The sequence below is a fragment of the Metopolophium dirhodum genome, chromosome 4 (assembly GCF_019925205.1).
Source record: "Metopolophium dirhodum isolate CAU chromosome 4, ASM1992520v1, whole genome shotgun sequence".
NCBI lineage: Eukaryota > Metazoa > Arthropoda > Insecta > Hemiptera > Aphididae > Metopolophium > Metopolophium dirhodum.
In genome coordinates, this window is record NC_083563.1 from 2103672 (window position 1) to 2123526 (window position 19855).

Sequence of the window (19855 nt, forward strand, 5' to 3'; positions counted from 1 at the left end):
GTAACATCTATAAATTGCTGCATAGTGCATTCAGTCTCATCCTGTATTTCTAATATTTAGTATCATCCTATATTTTTATAGTATCAACATTCAACATATTATATAATATAGACAATATAGTCTTGTAGAAAAAGTTAATAATAAAAAAGCGGGTAAATATGGATGTACAGTAAGTTACAAGTGGGTCACTGTAATGGATATTGTAACCTGTAATGGTATTAAATTAGAATTCAATTATATATCATTGTATATGAAAAAGATTCTGAACGGAGACGGTTTGTCAGTGTAGGATATTTTACATTATATTTATATTGTTATTGGGTACTTATTATTAATACGGTAGCCAGTTAAGTTGAATTAATATTATAAAATTACAACAATATAACTAAAATCGTTACCTATTCGTAGTTATTTAGTATGTAATTTCCTCCAAATTTCCTCCAAATAACTATAAAAAATAACAGTGATTTATATTTTTGAAATTTGTTGGTTACAGAATAACCTATTTACGTGGAACTTTGTTGGTTGTATGTTTTCTATCCGTATTACTTAGCTACAAAAGTTGAACATTTTATCAAATTTTAACTATAAAATCATTTTTGTATTTTAAATTTGATAAATGTTGTCAAAAATCAAACTTTAAATGCTTGTAAAAAAAAATTGTGCATATGTATTTTTAATATTTTTTTACTGCTATTTAGGCAATATATCAGGAGCCTTGTATTAAATTTTCAAACTTTTTGACCCAACAAATAAATAATAACAATTGAAATTAATCCCATAAAATATCAAAAAATATTAAACGCGATTACTATTTATATTATTATTATTATATTACTATTACTATTTAATTTAATTTAACTCTATTTTTGAACGAGTAATAACCTACATATAGTTATTATTTTAGTTTAAGAGGAAGTCAACGCGATATTTATTTTTTCTCTCAGACCCACGCGCAACATAAAACGCTTTACCTAAAACCCTTTTATTTTATGATTTTTGAGTAATTTATAAAATTTAATATTACAAAAATTATAGAGGATACTATTTTTGAGTGTATGACATATCTGTTATATAATTCATTGTCAATTGACGTTTGACTTTGTATTCGACTTTCAAAATAAACAAAAAAATTATATAAATTTAAATTATGTTTAAATTGTTTTGAGACAATAATTAGACAAATCGATGAGTAATACCCTCGAAAATATTATTCTCTATCGTTTTTTTTATATGATTTCAATGTGATTTTACTCTAAGATTACTTAAAAATATTAAAAAAAAATGATTCTGCGTAAATGCGTTTTGTCTATGTTGCGCGTGGGCCAGAGACGGAAAACAAAATAATCAAATTATAGTGCGCTAACAACCCAAGGTACTTAATTTGATGTAAACGAAATTGGTTAAGAAGGGTTATCTAGCGCACTCTATTGGACTTTTTACGTAGTTTTCGTTGATAACGGATAAGTAACAACCACAGAATAATATTATAATAACATATAGTCTGTGGTAACAACAATTTCGTGATAAAACCGCCGCGTTGTGACGTGATTTTGAATATGTGGACTTTTTAGTATTCAGATTTTTATGCTTTAAACACATCATTCCACTGTTGAAGTTTTTAAATCATAAAATTACAACTGAAATGGCGTCGATCACTGTCAATAGGTTATTGAGCGGAACGATCAAACGGGTGTGCAAAAGGTAAATATATTCATACCTTGTACACTCGCATATTATTATTAAATATTAATAATAATAATAAGATTGTGTGTGTGTGCGTGTGTGTGTAGTTAGAAGCGATTAGTAATCAAGATTTTGAATTTCTAACTATGAATAGAAGTACGATTTGTCTGTTCGATGTCGACGGTACAGTCACAGAACCTAGACAGGTATGATATCCCTGAGTTATGCCTTACATAGCACAGATGGTTGTAGTTTCTGAACGTTTCAAACATTTTGTAGCCAATAGATCCGTCTGTGAGGTCGTTCATGGTCGACGAGCTCAAGAAAAAAACACTCATTGGGTTGGTGAGTGGTTCAGATATATCAAAGATAGAAGAACAGCTTGGAGGCCCAGAATGTAAGACTACAAATGTCTAGTTGCTATTCCATTTTTGAAAAATAATTTTACTAAATAAACTTATTTTTTATTTGTTCAGACACAGCCCAATTTGACTATGTATTCGCAGAAAACGGCCTAGTTGCATTCAAGAATGGTGAAGAGTTAAAAAAGCAAGTATGTTAACCTATTATGGCACGTTACAATCTTTTAAATAAATGTATTCATATTTTAAATACTTTTGTACTGGTCTATATATTATAATTTAATTTAACTATTAGAAAATAATTTAAGATTATAAATAGGTAGGTAAAAATGGATTAAATTACAAACAATGATTATTACTTATTAGATACACAATAACTAATTGGATCATTATTATAATTATTTTTGTGAATTGTATTATTTGTGATTCCAAACGACAAGCCAATGGTCATCTATATAGACTATGTGGTAGGCATTGAGGTAACTAGTGGAAATTATAAATTCACATTTTGAACATAATTTATAAGAACTGATACAATTTAGATTTACAATTTTTTTTTTTATGTAAGAACAGTCAAATACCAAAATACTTCTATTAAGTTTTAGTATTCTAGTACTAAAAAGAATATGTAGGTACTTAAATACAATATTAAATGTAGTTTTTTTGTGTAATAATATTCAAAGGTATGTTTTTATTTAATAGACAATTGTTGATTATTTGGGCGAAGAAAAACTGCAGACATTCATTAACTTTGCATTGGGCTACATGTCAAAAATACAATTGCCAGTGAAACGTGGAAATTTTGTAGAATTTAGAACTGGCATGATCAATATCAGTCCTGTTGGTCGGTCATGCTCAAAAATTGAACGTGACAATTTTGAAGAGTATGATAAAGTTCATAACATTAGAAAGAAATTCATTGAAAGCATTAAAGAAAATTTACCAGATATTGGTTTAACTTACAGTATTGGTTAGTACTTAATTCAATTATATTGATGTATTTATATCATGTTTTGTAACACAATTATTTATGTTTAGGTGGCCAAATAAGTTTTGACTGTTTTCCTATAGGATGGGATAAAAGATTTTGTCTACGCTATGTTGAGGATGAGTTTAAAGAAAACATACATTTTTTCGGTGATAAAACATTTGTCGGAGGAAATGATCACGAAATTTTCAATGACTCAAGAGTGATTGGACATACAGTTATTAATCCAAGAGACACCATTTCGCAATTAAACAATCTGTTTAATAAATAATAATAAAATTTAAAGCATTAGAAATAATTTATATGTACACTTTAACTCTTATATAGGAGCAAATAAAAATAAATAAATAAAACAAAAATTATCACAACTGCAATACAAAACATAAGTCAATAGTAAATTTTATACAAATTTAACAAGTTGATTGTTGAATTCATTCATAAATATAGATAGTTGGGAAAATGTTGGCCTTTCATTAGGGGCTAATGCCCAGCAGCATGCCATCACAGTGAACAGTTCATCGGGACAGTTGACTGGCTGAGTTAATCTAAAACCATCTTGAAGGTAAGCCGACATTTCAAATGGATCAATGTCGGCATATGGTTGCTGGCATAAAGTCAAGAGTTCCCAGAGTAGAACACCAAACGACCAAATATCTGAGGCAGTACTAAATTTCTTGTGTTCTAAACTTTCGACAGCCATCCATTTTATCGGCCTGTTCTTGTTATCTCCTAGACAATGATAGTCACTAGGAAATAGATCCCTTGACAGAGCATTATCGGCTATCTGAATTTTTAATTCTTGGTTGACAAGACAATTCCTTGCCGCGACATCTTTGTGTAGATGTCTGTTTTTATGTAAATATTGCATACCAGTTATTATTTGTAGTGTCATGTCGATTATTTCTCTAGTTGTTAATGTGTATGAAATGCTTTCAGACGTCTTACAGTTTTGTAAAAATTTCTTTAAATTTGTATTATTGTTGTACGCATACAGAAGAAAAGGTTCTACGTGTTGTTCAACAGACACTGCTTGAATTGTTAATATATTTTTATGATTAAGTCCATACATACTCAGTCCTTCATGTAATAGCACAGATATTTGTACAGCACTTGCTTGATCGGTTACAGTCTTGACAAACACTTCTTCATCTTTTCCATTGACATCTGTATACAGACCTTTGTAAACTCGTCCAAAAGTACCTTCCAGTTCAATGCTCTGTAATCTAACTCGTTGCCTCTGTACACTTAGCTCTACAATGCATTCGTGTAAATCTTTCACCTTGGTTTTCGACCCTGGTAATGATTTTTGGTTGAACTTGTTGCTTGAATTTAGTGCTGATTTTAAAAACATGTTTACTTCATTGTTCTGGAAACCTTTAATTATCATGAGATCTCGTGCTTTATCACGGTGATAAGTGGTGGCCAAACAACAAATTATGGCTAGTGCTACTAATGAGGACGCAGCAGATATCATATGGTAGAAAAATGATGGTTCGTAGTAAGGTGGTACGGAAGAATCTGTTTCAGGAACAATTGTTGTTTCGTTGGGATGTTGATCTATGCAAAATTTTTTGAACACAAGATTGACATCAGTGACATCATTTGGCCAATTCTCTGACATTTGAATTGACAGACTAACTTCAGCGTTGCCAGACTTCACTGCACAAGGCAAAGATACAGAGAATACAGATGGTATGTCAGGCAAGGTACCCTCTTGAGCCATATTGAGTTTTGGCACCACAATATCCTTGTCAGCCTGTACAGACATTTTGTACAACAGAGTACTCTTGGAGCTCCACGTTAAGTTCAAAGTGGTGACAAACGACGGTACCTCCAAGGCATATTGCACAGCATTGACGTTGAGCTGGCCACCTCGCACATAGTACAGTCGAGCAGCCAAGCCCATCAACGGTTCCACGTCGTTGGCATCGAAATACAAATCAAATTGTTTGCAATCGACGATGGTCAGCAACAGCGGCAATATCAATAGATGTTCCATATTATTCGATTCGTTTATTGAGCGGTCACGGAGACCATAAAAGTGTAGTAGACATTAGGAACTATCGTGAACTGTAATTTACCTCGTTTGGGCGTAACGAGTACGTCGCGAAGACGTGTAAGCGGTCCCATTGCGGTTTTTTCACATTACAAAAATCAATAACAAAACCATAATATTTAGGAAATAATAATAATAAAAAAAAATACTAATTAAAATGCAGTTACGAGTGTTACGATTATCGCAAGCGACGGAAGTGCATTAACATTTCACAGTGTAAACAAAAACAAATTACTGTCAAACATTTGATAGCATTGGCACAGTCTGTCCACATTCGACAAAAACTTGTTTTTACAGTGTGCAACCATAGAATAGATAAATTATTTAAATTGGTACAACTTCCTAACGATCCAAGCAAAGATAATATTTTAAAAATGTTATCTTATCTTGTTATTGTTATATTCTGTGATCTTAATGATCTTATATTATCGATGGATCCATGTCATGGCTTAAGATAAGCTCTTAAACTACCCATTTTAAAACTTAAAAGTCGACTCTACGGATTAATATTAGTATATAACACATTGTTCTATGATTACACGGGATATTACATTATATTATATTATATTACTTTAATTAATCACTAAGGATCCGACCTAACACAACGTATAAGTTATAGCATATTATTATATTGAGATTATTACAAAGGGCATATTATATTGAAGTTATTTGAGATTATCATTATTATTCAGGCGCTGTGACTTGGACAAGATATTGCAATCAATCAGGAGGGTGTTCCGAAATAAGCCAGAATTGACCATACCATTGTTGGAACAATTACACAAAAGTATAAACTATCAACAATAATATCTTGGAATGGATCCTCGGATTTAACAATCATAAAACGATTACGGTTAAGGGTACACTAGCACATTTAAAAATATAACATTGTATAGTGATAGAAACATAACAAATTTAATTTAAAGTTAATTAACATAGAAACTAAGGCCACGTTATACTCGGGATATATGTGTAAGAAAAATTAAAATGAACGAGAGAATGTTAAACTTATAAGAGGCACATGGATTAGTGTGCAATTTTAAAGACAATACACGTTGGGACCCTAGTTACATACTCGATTACCCTAAATAAATAAAATACATATATATGAACATACATTTATTTATATTATATTCTTAAACTAACAATGTATTTAATATTATAATTTCATGTAAATAAATATTATTCTTATTATATACTTAATTAAAAATTACTAATAATTAACAAATACAAAAAAAAAAAAGGAATGTAAAATCAAATATTGTAAATGACATTATAATTGTAAAATGTTATAAAACATAAAATATATAACAAAATTGGCATTAGAATCAATAGAAGCTAAACAATTACATCTTTATGAAAACAACCACTTTCAAATAACCATACCCAAATTTAACCACATTTATTATAAAAAATATTTTTCATTTTAACCGATATGAGCACTATACATGATTTAAGATAAGATCTTACATTAATTTAAATAACAACAACAAATTAAACATAATATTAATAAAACAATGATAATAATTGTAGAATGTCACGGGTCATAATAATGACTATGTGTTGTATGTACAACACTATTTATAAAAGTTAAAAAGTATATAATATAAATATATTTTTATTCTACGACCTGGCTTTGGAATAACAAAGCAATCGTTTGGATTGTTCGGGCTAGCATATTTTATACACTGGGCTTTTGGGAATAAAAGTGTATGCATCCACGTCACCCACTTAGCAGATTATAGCCTTAGCCTATAAGCCTCCAAATAATATGAAAACAAACTAATGTTTAAACATAGATTATTCCGGTGAAACCTTGCAATGCCATAATATCTTGAGTGAAGACGAGTCAAACAAATATCTTTATATCACTCCAAACTGAAACTTTAAAGTATAGAGATATTTTATGAGAACAACCAGAATGTTACAAAATATGTGCGAGTACATGTTATATAATAAATGAATGTTTTACGACTTGTCCGTCTAGTGTAGGCTTATTTTATGTATTATGTTAAATGAAATTATTGCAATTGTTAATAATAATATAAATATTAATAATATATCATTATAAATACATCGCGCAAACCTAAGTTATTGCACGGTGTACTTATAGTATAATATGTATAATAGACTATATTGTCAAGATAGGTGCAGATTATAACTGGGTCACGGTGAAACGAAGACAGCTTTTAGATTGTTCGGGCTCAAGTATTTTATACATTGCGTTTTTGGGAATAAGAATATAATTTGCTTCCACGTCACCCAGTTAGCAGACTGCCTGTGGCAATAAATACTTAAGTACATTTTCATTTAAGCACCAAAATAATATGAAAACAAACCCACAAACTTACGTGTAAACATCCGCTCTCCAGGTGAAACCTAGCTGTGCCAGTGTGCTATATTTAGAATCATAAATGTCGGTCAAGTCCCCCCAATTCAAAATCTAGTAATTAGTACTAATTTTTATATTCTGTGGTACTGAGCAATATGGCCTATGGGGGGGGGGGGGGCTTGAGTCCCCCAAAAAATTTAGTCAATTTGCTCCTATGGGTAACCCAAATAAATAAAAGAATTACTATTTACCCAATTTACCTTAACTACTAACCAAGACAGGTGGTGTCCTTTGAAATTACTACCTACCTACTCCTTGAAATAGTTGAGCTGCTATTACCTATTATACCAGGTTTACACCTAACTGACGTAAAAAAAAAAAACGAATAAAACACCCAACTACTAAGCATTATTATGGTCTATACTCAATGGCAAATATAAAATACTGTAAAGTGTAAGTAATAAAATACAAATTAATTGTATTATGTCTATTTATAGTTTTGTCTTAGTGATAAGTGATAGCAAATAGCAACCGAAATCAAACAATTTTTGTTGTTGTACACTTTTAGTACATAGTACCATGACAAATTAAATTTAAATAAATTTAGGTTAGGTATGGTTAGGTTAGGCTAAAACGAAATTTTCACGCTTTTTTACCCAACAAATAAAATTTTATTGATATTTATAGAAAAAAAAACTAAAAAAATTGAAAACTGACAATGTCCATAAACAGCTCAAAAAGAGTCGAATTATTTTCAAAATGTTATCGTGTATAGAAAATGCTAGTACAAACATTCAGTGAAATTTTCAAGTATCTACAGTCATACGTTTTTTAATTAAAACAAAATAAGAAAATCGTTACACGAGAAATCGAGTGAATATCAAATGTTGTAAAATTATGAATTTCAAACGCTCATAAAAATTTAATTTGATTTTCTCGTAGACATTTTTTTTTTGATAAAGGTAGACGAACTTATGGATAATCTTGTATTACATTTTCAAATCTTAGATTTAATAAGAAAAATTTTTATGAATTCTCAACTCAAAATAATTTGCTAATTTTCGTGATTTTTCCGTATTTTGTCAAGATTTGAACTTTAAATGCTTATAAATAAAAACTGTGACTAAGGATTTTTAATATTTTTCAAATGTCATTGTAACAATATAGTAGAAGCCTTGTATTAAATTTTCAAGCTTTTTTACCCACCAAATAAAATTTTATCGATATTTGTAGAAAAAAAAACTAAAAAAAATGGAAACTGAAAATGTCCGCAAACTGCTCAAAATAAGTCAAAATATTTGGAAAATGTTATGGTGTATAGGAAATGTAATTATTATAAGCGTTCAGTAAAAATGTCATGCCCCTACGATCATTTGTTTTAGAGTTACACCAAAAACCAAAATCGATTTTCTCAAAAACAAATTTTGCGTAAAAATTCCCGTTTTTCTTAATTTTTTTTTTGTTTTTCACGTCGCTTTTGAAAACTACTGAGAAATGTTTACTTTTGACCCCCCAAAGTACCAACTAGATTCACTTTCCTATCAGAAAAATTACTGTTGAAGAAAATCCAAGCACTTTCACTGTCCTAAAAGGTGATGACAGACACTAAAATAAAAAAAAAACACACATCATTGTAAAATCAATACATTCATCGCTTCGCTTAGAATCTAAAATTAAGAAATCAATTAACGGACAATTTGCTAAGCAGTATATATTTCATCACGTTCAGGTTATTTTCCTAAAATATCTCGATACTTATTCAAGTTCGGCGATGGTGTACATAAAAGATGTATATAGGTATATTTTATAATATTGCTATTTAAGTAACTTATACTCACAAGTGACAGTATGTTAAATTTACTTTGTCGAAAACATTTAATTTTTTATACTTTAAAAGTTTTATGTACCCACGAATAATATTTTTAAATTACAAAAAAATAACTAAAAACGTTATTTTTCGTTTGGGTACATATCTAATTACTTAAAAGAACTTAAAATGTTTATAAAAAAACTGTGTGAATATATTTTTAGAGATTTGTGTTACAATATCAACTACTTATGAATAACTATGTTTTAATTTTTCAATCTTTAACTAAAAAAATTATCATTTTATACATTTTTAACTACAATATAATTTACAATTTTTCGTAATTTTCTTTTCATTACATACAAGCAAATTAAATTAAGTTTTTATGAGCGTTTGAATTTCATATTTTTTACAACAATGGATATTCACTCTACTTTTCATGCTGCGATTTTCTTATTTTGTGGTCTGGCATCGTCAAGCTCACTGCTCAGTTGCGATGCGCGAAAGCGGTCTGTTCTTATTCTGAATAGAGTAGTCAGTAGAGCATTTATGTAGTTTCTTAGAACTTTGGTGCGCTTGTACACATTTATGCATAATATGAAATACGTATGTATATTATATATTGTATATATACATCCCATACGCCTGCATAATTTGCTATCCTGTGTTTTTATTAAAATATAATTTGGTAATGTTTTATATTTATTACATATCCGATTAAAAAATAAATAATTTGTAATAAACTGAATAAGATAATAAACCTCAATTTGTGTTCTTAAATGTACGGTATTAGCATTGCTGCTGTTAATAGTTGAAACATTTTAGATTATTATACAATACATTTAAACAATATACTCACCGCACGTTAAGATCATGAATTCATGACTATAAAAAAAAGGTTAGGTTAGGTTATAGTCGCGCATTCAAAACAACTTCCTCCACCGCACCGCGGCTCTTCGTTGTGATCACGCTTACTTATATGTATGGAACACTTAACGTGAAAACAGAGTCGTGTACGTGTTTATAAAACAATATAAAAGTCACTACAGTAGTGGATTTTCAAAAATTTTCTGGGGGGGGGGGTCCTAAAAATGATATGTATTTCAAATGTTTTAGTTTTATTTTTATAAAATGAATTAATTATTTATGTATATATGATGTCTGGGGGGGTCCAGAACCCTTGGACCCCCCCCCCGTAAATCTGCCACTGGCTCACTTCATATTAATTTTGCAACAGCACTGTATAACTGTCAACAGATTAAAAACTGTCAAAAACCGGCTGCGCGTAACGTACGTAAAACGGTCCGCCGCCCGGTCATGATCTTAACGTGCGGTGAGTGTACATTAAAAAATTGTTACTTTTTCAATTACTTAAATGTTCCCTTTGATGTATTTTGTATGAAAATTATCATACTGCCTACAGATTGCTTGATAAATGGATGTTCTTTCAATTGTATTAACGTTATCAATCCAGTGATAAGTAGTACTAGTATCTATCAAAATAATTACCAAAATAAAAAGGAAAATATTATATTTTATTGTTTTATTATAATTTCTAATAATTAAAAAACACAATTAATTAGGTACTCAAATACTGAATTGCATACTTACAGATACAACAAGATTTAAATTTATATTGAAAATTCCAAAAGCTGTGATTTCGTCTGATTCGAAAATTGATATTTGGTTAATAAACAATTTAACCTAATAAATAAAATATAAATATAGAATTAGAATATTATAATAACAGTATAACATCAATGGTATTGTAACATGTGTTAATAATAACAATTTACAATCATACAATCTTTAGTAAAACATACTTATATTAAGGAATTATAATATTTTTTTAATAACATAATTGTTTTAATTATTTTATTTACTTGGATTTTTAGGTTTGCAGGTAAATTTGATATCCTTATTAATCGTAAATATGATATCATCTTCCGTTTCTGTAGATAAATATAATTCATACAATTACAATTACATAAATTCGTGTTGAATTCATTAATTTATTGCGAAGCATTATATTTTATTGTATTGTGTATTTATATTATATACCTATTATTGATATTATTGTAATTTGATATAAATATAAATATTTTATTTTTGTTTACCTAACCAAAAAAAATAATTTATTAAATAATATTATCATCAGTGTCGATAACCAAATTTTTATTTAGAGTATTTTTAAAGAATAAGTCAACTGTAAACAATTAAACTAACATTACCTATGCATATAAATAAAATCGTTGTTTTAGATTCCGAGCGAAGCGATGAATGTATTGATTTTACAATGATGTGTTTTTTTTTTTTATTTTTGTGTCTGTCATCACCTTTTAGGACAGTAAAAGTGCTTGGATTTTCTTCAATAGTAACTTTTCTGATAGGAAAGTAAATCTAGTTGGTACTTTGGGGGGTCAAAAGTAAAAATTTCCCAGTAGTTTTCACAAGCGACGTGAAAAACAAAAGAAAAATTAAGGGAAAACGGGAATTTTTACGCAAAATCTGTTTTTGAGAAAATCGATTTTGGTTATTGGTGTAACTCTAAAACAAATGACCGTAGGGACATGAAATTTTGACTGAATGTTTATATTAGCATTTTCTATACACCATAAAATTTACAAAATATTTTGACTCTTTTTGAGCTGTTTACGGCCATTGTCAGTTTTCAATTTTTTTAGTTTTTTTTTCTATAAATATCAATAAAATTTTATCTGTTGAGTAAAAAAGCTTGAAAATTTAATAGAATGCTCCTAGGTTATTGTTTCAAAGGCAGATGAAAAAAATTGAAAATACCGTTTTCGCTCAGAATTGTTTTTCCTATACAATGATATTATATCATTGAATTCAAATTTAACACCATTCATTACAGTAACCCACTTGTAACCTAATGTACAGCAGAGCGACATCCACTTATCCACCTTTTCATTATATCAAATACCAAAAATATTTATAAATATTAGATTGAAATTAAGAAAAGTGCCACGGAAGAAAAGAAAATTACACTGGTATAATATCTATATTTAAGTTATAAATTTAAATTACATTTATTTATATTAAAACAATATAGGTAATAAGTAACAACAGTAGCGCCAGATCACCAAAAAAAGGTGTGACAAGTGACAACATTTCACTAGGACCCCTCCCCTCAGACACTAATATATACATATATAATGAATTAATTAATTTTATAAAAATAAAATAATACATTTAAAATATATATTATTTTAGGGACCTCCCTCACCAGAAAAATTTAGAAAATCCGCCACTGGGTGTAAGTGTTACACATAATATTTTTTTCTACAAAATTAATCTTCTTCTTTAAAAAATCAAAAACTGTGGTCTGTGTTACACATAATATTACTTGCATCATTAATTGAATAATGGTTTTAATTTTTAAACTAATATTTTTACTCAAATTGAATAAAAATACCTAGGTATGTACTTAGATAATACTTTTTAGTAAAATAAAACAACATTAAATATTCATAATTGTTTTTAAACAACATCATGTAAAAATAAACGTACAACATATAGTAAAAACACGGTTGGCGGGTAGGTACACACATAATTCTATGTAATAATTCTATTAATTATACTAGAGACAGAGTGTTCAAATTTTTAGACTTCATAAATGAGAATTATATCTATGAGGTATTTATGGATGTAGCGTTTCCACTTTTTCGGTAATCTTGTTAGTTGTTATATATTAATAATAATTAATCCATTAATCTGTACAAATTTGATAATTCTTTTAAATTTTTACTTAAAACTAATAGTAGTGCCGTACTAATACTTAAATATTTGTATACATATTAGGTACCTACCTTATCATGTACTCGTGACGCAGCAATTATAATAGATAAAATAAATGTGACATTCTGTAGGCTCGCCATGCATATTATAAAAGTTTTTAGAAAATAAGTAAAAGTGAACTCTTCACTTTTCGCACTGTTATAATGAATCATATAATAAAAACTGAGTAGCGTATTGATATAATTGAATACAAAAAATCCTACTAGCATTTGTCCGTAACCCGCACTGAATATTCTTAATAGGTCCGACAGTTCAGCGTGTAACAACCGTATTTTATCCAGCGTCATTCCTGTTATAGAATGTGTTAATACACCAGCTGGGACGGAAATAAATCCGGGTAAAAGATATTGCCAGGAATCATTTAACGTTTGGAATCTATAGCCCAATTGTTGTAAGAAAAAACATGTGGAAAAAATTACTGCGACGTCCACGATGAATTCTAATCGAACTGAATACAGGGAGATCGTGAAGACGTCTATAGTATTCAGTGGCCATATTTTAAATTGCACTAATGTCATCATAAAATAGTAAATTAACGTGAAAATGAAAATTATGTTCCAATAATTTTTCTTCTGTGAGTGTTGGGGAATAAATAAAAATCTTGGAAGCGATGTTAGCTTTTGGTCGTACTCGATGATGCCATTCATAAACCTGTAAAAACCAAATAAGAAAAAAACCAATTACTTATTTTATTCTTTCGTTGCACACCTAGTAAGACTATACAATTTTCATGAGATAAAAGTAAAATTCATTACATAATATTTATAACATTTCGTTCCACCGTAAAAAACCAGTTCACGTTCCCCAATATTTTAAATCACTAAATTTTAAAAAAAATTTAAATATAATACCTACCTACAATATAATTTTCATCAGTAAAAATTAATATAAAAAAAAAGAAAACTAATAATATAGTACATTTAAGTACAATACAAATATATTTTATACTCTGTCACCAGCGAGGGAACGCTCCACGGGCCGACTAAAATTGGATATTTTGCTCATCCCCATCAACAAAGAACTTTTTTCGATAGCAGGGTGAAACGGAGGGATGCACAGAATCAGCGCGTTCCTCGCCAAACAGAATATACATAGATAAATTTGTAATTATTATTTATGTTTCGATATTTCAGTCACTATTTATTTTTAATTTAAAATGTCAATACCATATTATATTAAAATTATTTACAGTAAAATTACATATTTTTTTCATAAAAAAAATAATTTTAGTATATAGTTATTAAGTTTAAATTTAAATTGCCTAGAACAGAATTTTCTTCAGTCAAATTTAATTTTTAAATAATATAAGTAAATTATGCCCTATATGACTAAATAACCTCTTATGTATTATAATAGCTCCCGTGGGCCAAATGTCCTATTTTAATAATTGACCGAGACGAAACGTCCATGATGGTTTTTTTTGACGGGGATGAAACGTCCGTTTATATTTATCCAATGATTATAGGTTACAATCAAAAATTAAAAAATTTTATTTTTTAAATTATCCTAATTTATTATTAAGAATAGTATATTATTTATCTTACTGTATCACCCGTTTTTCTGATATTCTTGACGCAATAATGACGGACCATACATTGCATAAATATATTGTATGATGAAAAGCAGTATTTTTGTGTACATAATACGTGAATATTATTAATAAGATCATTCGCGTGAATTCAAGAAATGTATATATTATGTCTGTACTTCGTATTAATAATCCATCTAATTCTAATATGTGAGATATGTTAATAATACCAATAAATTTGCACAAGTATAAAATATTCCTTAAAGTTAATTTATAAACATTAGTCATTTTGAGAAAACGTTTTTTATAAACTAAATATTGAAACGAAATATTTTATTCATACAGTTATTTGTTATTAATATTCAATTATAAATTCAATATATTTTATTTCAAACATTTTGTTGGAAATTAATATTTATTTAAGTAGATGATATAATTATGCCGTGACAGTAAACAAAATCATCAAAATAATTTAGGTTCGATAGATTCGTATTACATAATATTATACGATATAATATTTACCTTCTTAATTATAATACCAGACGATTCAATGATGATTGACGTGCATGTCCGTGTCTTGTGTTTTTTGGATTAATAATAGCGTCTAGAGACACAAATTAATGATTTTTTGTTGTATAATATTGTAAACATAGGTATACAATATAGTCACCACGATTCAACCACTTAATGGTGAATTATTTATTATGAAGTCGACAACATAAGAGGTTAGGTTAGATATTCATAATACCTACGTTATTACTTATTTGCGGTCTTATAATAATAACAAACACATTAAATTAGCGACATTACATATTTTGTTGAGTATGCGCATGCACATATCTGGTGCATTTTTGATTAATTAATTAGTATGTTTTAGCTTGTGTTGACACTTAACAAATGACAAAGTGCTAGTGCCAACATTTTAGAATTCCAAAGCGTTACTGAAGCCAATTACACTCCCTAGATCCCCGTGAATCTGTAGGCATATCGTTTTTATAAATTTGTCCAGTGGTTTCAAAAATTAACTGTTGTTAGCAAAAATCAATTACTCATTTATATAGCTTCTATAGGTGTCCCCGTACTGCCTTGCTCGTAAGCAATGAAACCTCTCATTTGATTCAAAATTACTTTGTTATTTTCGAAACGCAATGACTAGTACTAAGATAGTTAGATAAATATTTATATTAAAATGAAATCAGAAAAATAAACGGAATTTTGCTAATTATAGGTAAAATCATTTTTTTATTAACTTTACATGTATTAAATCATGAGTCATGAGTGATGTATATGATTTAACATATAATTTTTAACTTATGTATGAGTATTAATTTGACATAGGTACTTGTTCTGATTTATGAGACGTAGTACGCTCAAAACCTAACGTACAATAACCATAGCGAATTCCTAAGTTATTAAACATTTTTTATTTTTCAATTTTGTTAATTTATTGGTGAATTTATGAATGGCGTTATGTATCTTACTGTATCACCCATGTTTCTGATATTATCTTGATGTAACAATAACAGACCATAATTAGAGTAAATATATTATGTGTAAAAAAAAAAAATATTTGTGTATAAAGAAAACATGGATATTATTAACATAATCAATAGTATGAATTCAAGACATTTATATACCTAATATTATGTCTATGCTTTGTATTAATAATCCATCCGATTATAATATGTGAGACACGTTAATGATACCAATACATTTACACAAGTATAAAATATTCATTCAAGTAATTATAAGCATTCGTCATTTTATGAAAACTTTTTTTAAATACTAAATATTAAAACGAAGTAGTCGATTTTAATTTGTCAATTGACGAGAAATTATTATTTATTTTGTTAAGTCAATAACAGTTTATTTATTATATTGTGATAGTCGACAAAATCATCAATATGTGTTAACCCCTAAGGTTGCCAAATTAAAAATATTTGACTTTTTGTTTAGTGTTAATTGATTTTCAAATATCAATAAATTAACAGTAAAATAAAACCGTTAGAATTTTTTTCTTTTAATTGTTTAGATGCCTAACGAAGAAATATTTAAAAAAACTTCAAAAAGGCAGTCTTAAACTTTATTGGTTTTCCATGTGATGGTGGTGTCATTATTTAATATTTATATTATATTCAGGATCGACTAAACAATTTTTGAAAGCTTTTTTTAGCGGGAGTAAAGTCACATAATATTCATGTATAAAGTGGTGGCTACAATTATTTATGATTGTTATTAGCCAATGACAAATGATCTGCTGTATCAAGATTATGAATATAGGAGTTGACAGGAATATACCAGGTTAAGTTAACAGAAGTAATTAGTTTTTTGTCTAATTTTAATTTTGAAAATGCTCTTTCGGGGAAAGCACTTGATATAGGGAGAGTCAGTACAATACCAAGTGCCGTGTATAGAGCAGGGAATGTATCTTTCAAACCGGCTTCATTGCATACTTTATACAACATGTGAATAGTACCATCACTATTATGCAGTCCTGTAAAGTATTCGAGTAAAAGTACTCAAATACTTTTTTAAGTATTGAATAACTTTTTAAATAGGTACTTTCAGCACCTAACCTAAATCATATATAAATAAGTTAGAATCATGTATAAGAATATTATCCGTTAATAAAACAATAATAATAAAGATAAAAAAATAAACTAAATATAATAAATATTGAGTAGTTTTTCTATTTTTTTTTACTGAGGTGAAACTAAAATATATTATTTACTTTGTATATCTATAATAAATATCTATTGAAACTCTATTGAAACAATATTCGTTATTTCGTTAGGCTATACCGGTTGCAAAAATGTTTTGAATAAGAGGTTTAAAAACTGTTAAAATTTTTCCGATTTCTTTGGCTACTTGTTCATCGTGTTTTAAATACTGGTATATACTGGCTATATAGCCATCACAATTTGCAGACTCCCAATTTTACCATAGCTGTTTATAACATAATTGTATCAGTTTTAGTTTTAAAATAAATAGGTTTGATTTAAAGTATTTACCAGTTTAACATTTGTTTTGTCGTTACAATGGTGACGTAAATCATTTATGCTTGACTGTAATATATTATCATTGTCTATTTGCATACTTCCAATATCTGGCGGTGATAATAGTCATGCTGTTATAAAAATAAATACCCAAGTATTAAGTAATAAAATATAACTAAAAATAAATAACCTACCTATGTTTAAAAAACCTTCAGGGGTCGAAGCAGATACGTCTTAGACTTGGTCTCAGCTACCTAGTAAAAGTTTTTAACTTTAATCTAGTCTTAAAAAACATTACACTCTTTCAGTTGGTATTGTAATTATTACTATTAGGCATGGCAAGATACAAAAAATACGGAAAAATCCAAGGCTGCTACTATTCAACGCCATAGCCGCGGAACTGGAGGCGGACCGCCTTGTAACATCAGTTTAACCAAAGTGCAATCTGATACCATAGCACAAATTAGTGAGGTTGCTAGCTATTACTGGCTATAAAACGAGCCTGTGTCAATTGTTGAAATGTCATTCAATAACAACACTACAAATGATTACAGTAAATAACTGAAAAAATAATTTATTTTCCAAAGAATATTTTTAAATGATTAAAAATGTGTAGATAGTCAATTGATTGATGATGAAAATATCGAAGTCATCATGGGAGATGATTATGATTGTAAGTATTTTGTATAATAGTCAATTTATTTATATAATTATTAATTTTAAAATATCAAATAATTCTAATTGCTTATTGTTACAAATTATTTTAAAACGTTCAATTGTCCGGAAAGTGAAGTTAAAGAAACTTTTGAAACTCCTTATGTACAACCAAATCAAATTTCTGCCAATGATCCAAGTATAACTAAGCAACAATTTTATTTGGTTTTTGACTTATTAATATGTCTGTTAATTACACGTTTTGCAGCTGGCATTGACATTTCTGGATCTAAATCTCAAAAACCTTCTTTTTACAAACACCAAAACGAAAAAGTTCTCAAAAGCCTAATAAGAATTTATATTTATTATTTATTATATTTTTAATTAGTAATCTTTTTCATTGGTACATCGTACATGACTATGGTACTGCAGAGGATATTTTAGGAAACTTTCACTAGGCAAAATTATGAAATACAATGATAATATTTTTTTATTTTTATGTACCTATTCTTTTCTGTGAAATATCAAGTGGACACGAAAACTACTGGCATCGGGCAGTTCAGCAGTTGGGTCCCCCGAGATAACAGCTTATCATATCCAGATTAATATCATGGAATAAACGCTTAAATCGGATTAGATTAAATTATTTAAATTGGTACAAGTTTGATTAAAGAATATTTTTGATTTCATCAGCAAAAAAATGCTATTTTACATAATTGTATATAAATTATTATTATTAATTTTAGTTTAAAGTATAATTAATGGATATTGGATAATAAATAAATAAATTATAATACCTATATAATGTAATTAATTTTAATTATGCTATTTATATCATTAACTGTTCCTGTTGGTCAATTAGATCACTAATTTTGAGATCATATAGATCTTTAGGGGAAAATATAAATTTGGTGATCTTAAATACCGTATATATGGATCTAGATGTCCCGAGGAGATTTAGTTGACAGGGGAACTAATTGACCCACGAGGATCTAGTTGACCACAGGGGATCTAGATAACCATGGGGATCTAGTAGGACGGGGATCTAGGTGATACGTCACCGCTTGCCGAATAGCAAATACCGATGGATTTATGAAATATTTTAATAATAATTATTAATTATTATTATTACATTTATTATTATTATTTAATATTTATAGGTATTTTATTACAGAAATATAGTCTATAGCTATAAGCCTATAGACTAGGTACTCTGGTACTGGCAGTGGCGGATTTAAGGGGGGGCTTTTCAAAGCAACATTTAAGCCCCCCCCCCTCAAATTTGATCAAATCTCCGCCTATGGGGGGCAGAGGTCCCCATAGGCCTAGCATTTAAGTTAATAAATTGGGCCATTTTTAAATATTTGTGTCTTAGAACCATAAACCTTTACTTAGTATAAGGTGTATACTTAGAACTTGGAAAAAGACAATGACAATAACCACTCATAATATTATCAGTGTTTGGAAGGAAAGAGTTCCAAAAGGAACGAATTCCTTTATATAAAAAAAGAACGAGAAAATGATCGAGTTCCTTTTTTTCAGGGAAAAGTAACTTTTCGTTCCTTTCTAGTTGGAATAATTTACACAGATATGTAAATAATTGAAATTAAGATATATTTTTTTAAAT

General features: G+C 28.5%; 3 protein-coding genes across 4 annotated transcripts; 1 reads left to right on the forward strand and 2 right to left on the reverse strand.

Moving 5' to 3' along the window:
• The first annotated feature begins 1513 nt into the window (after positions 1-1513).
• LOC132943307 (uncharacterized) lies at positions 1514-3422 on the forward strand. Of its 2 annotated transcripts, none has more exons than XM_061012242.1 (6): positions 1514-1704; positions 1841-1892; positions 1966-2083; positions 2163-2239; positions 2751-3018; positions 3087-3422. In XM_061012242.1, exons 1-6 carry the CDS (start codon positions 1646-1648, stop codon positions 3305-3307), a joined length of 795 nt encoding a protein of 264 aa, XP_060868225.1. In that variant the 5' UTR covers positions 1514-1645; the 3' UTR covers positions 3308-3422. The 2 variants fall into 2 exon arrangements, with proteins under 2 accessions (XP_060868225.1, XP_060868226.1); XM_061012243.1 differs by having other exon boundaries at positions 1545-1704; positions 1794-1892.
• LOC132943305 (tyrosine-protein kinase RYK-like) lies at positions 3276-5330 on the reverse strand. Its single transcript, XM_061012241.1, has one exon. It carries the CDS (start codon positions 5033-5035, stop codon positions 3437-3439), a length of 1599 nt encoding a protein of 532 aa, XP_060868224.1. The 5' UTR covers positions 5036-5330; the 3' UTR covers positions 3276-3436.
• Positions 5331-10336: 5006 nt separating this feature from the next.
• On the reverse strand, positions 10337-13546 carry LOC132943943 (uncharacterized). Its single transcript, XM_061013120.1, has 3 exons — positions 13062-13546; positions 10843-10935; positions 10337-10724 (listed from the first exon to the last, which is right to left on the reverse strand). Exons 1-3 carry the CDS (start codon positions 13335-13337, stop codon positions 10599-10601), a joined length of 495 nt encoding a protein of 164 aa, XP_060869103.1. The 5' UTR covers positions 13338-13546; the 3' UTR covers positions 10337-10598.
• Positions 13547-19855: the final 6309 nt, after the last annotated feature.

Bases quoted from the DNA above. Each gene is read 5' to 3' on its own strand.
- LOC132943307 (XM_061012242.1), top strand. From the start codon at position 1,646: ATGGCGTCGATCACTGTCAATAGGTTATTGAGCGGAACGATCAAACGG. The intron at 1,705-1,840 runs GTAAATATATTC...AACTATGAATAG, and splicing joins ATCAAACGGGTGTGCAAAAG to AAGTACGATTTGTCTGTTCG. The intron at 1,893-1,965 runs GTATGATATCCC...AACATTTTGTAG, and splicing joins CAGTCACAGAACCTAGACAG to CCAATAGATCCGTCTGTGAG.
- LOC132943305 (XM_061012241.1), bottom strand. From the start codon at position 5,035: ATGGAACATCTATTGATATTGCCGCTGTTGCTGACCATCGTCGATTGC.
- LOC132943943 (XM_061013120.1), bottom strand. From the start codon at position 13,337: ATGACGCTGGATAAAATACGGTTGTTACACGCTGAACTGTCGGACCTA. The intron at 10,936-13,061 runs GTAGGTACCTAA...TTTATTTATTAG, and splicing joins CGTCACGAGTACATGATAAG to GTTAAATTGTTTATTAACCA. The intron at 10,725-10,842 runs GTAAGTATGCAA...TTATTTTGATAG, and splicing joins ATTTAAATCTTGTTGTATCT to ATACTAGTACTACTTATCAC.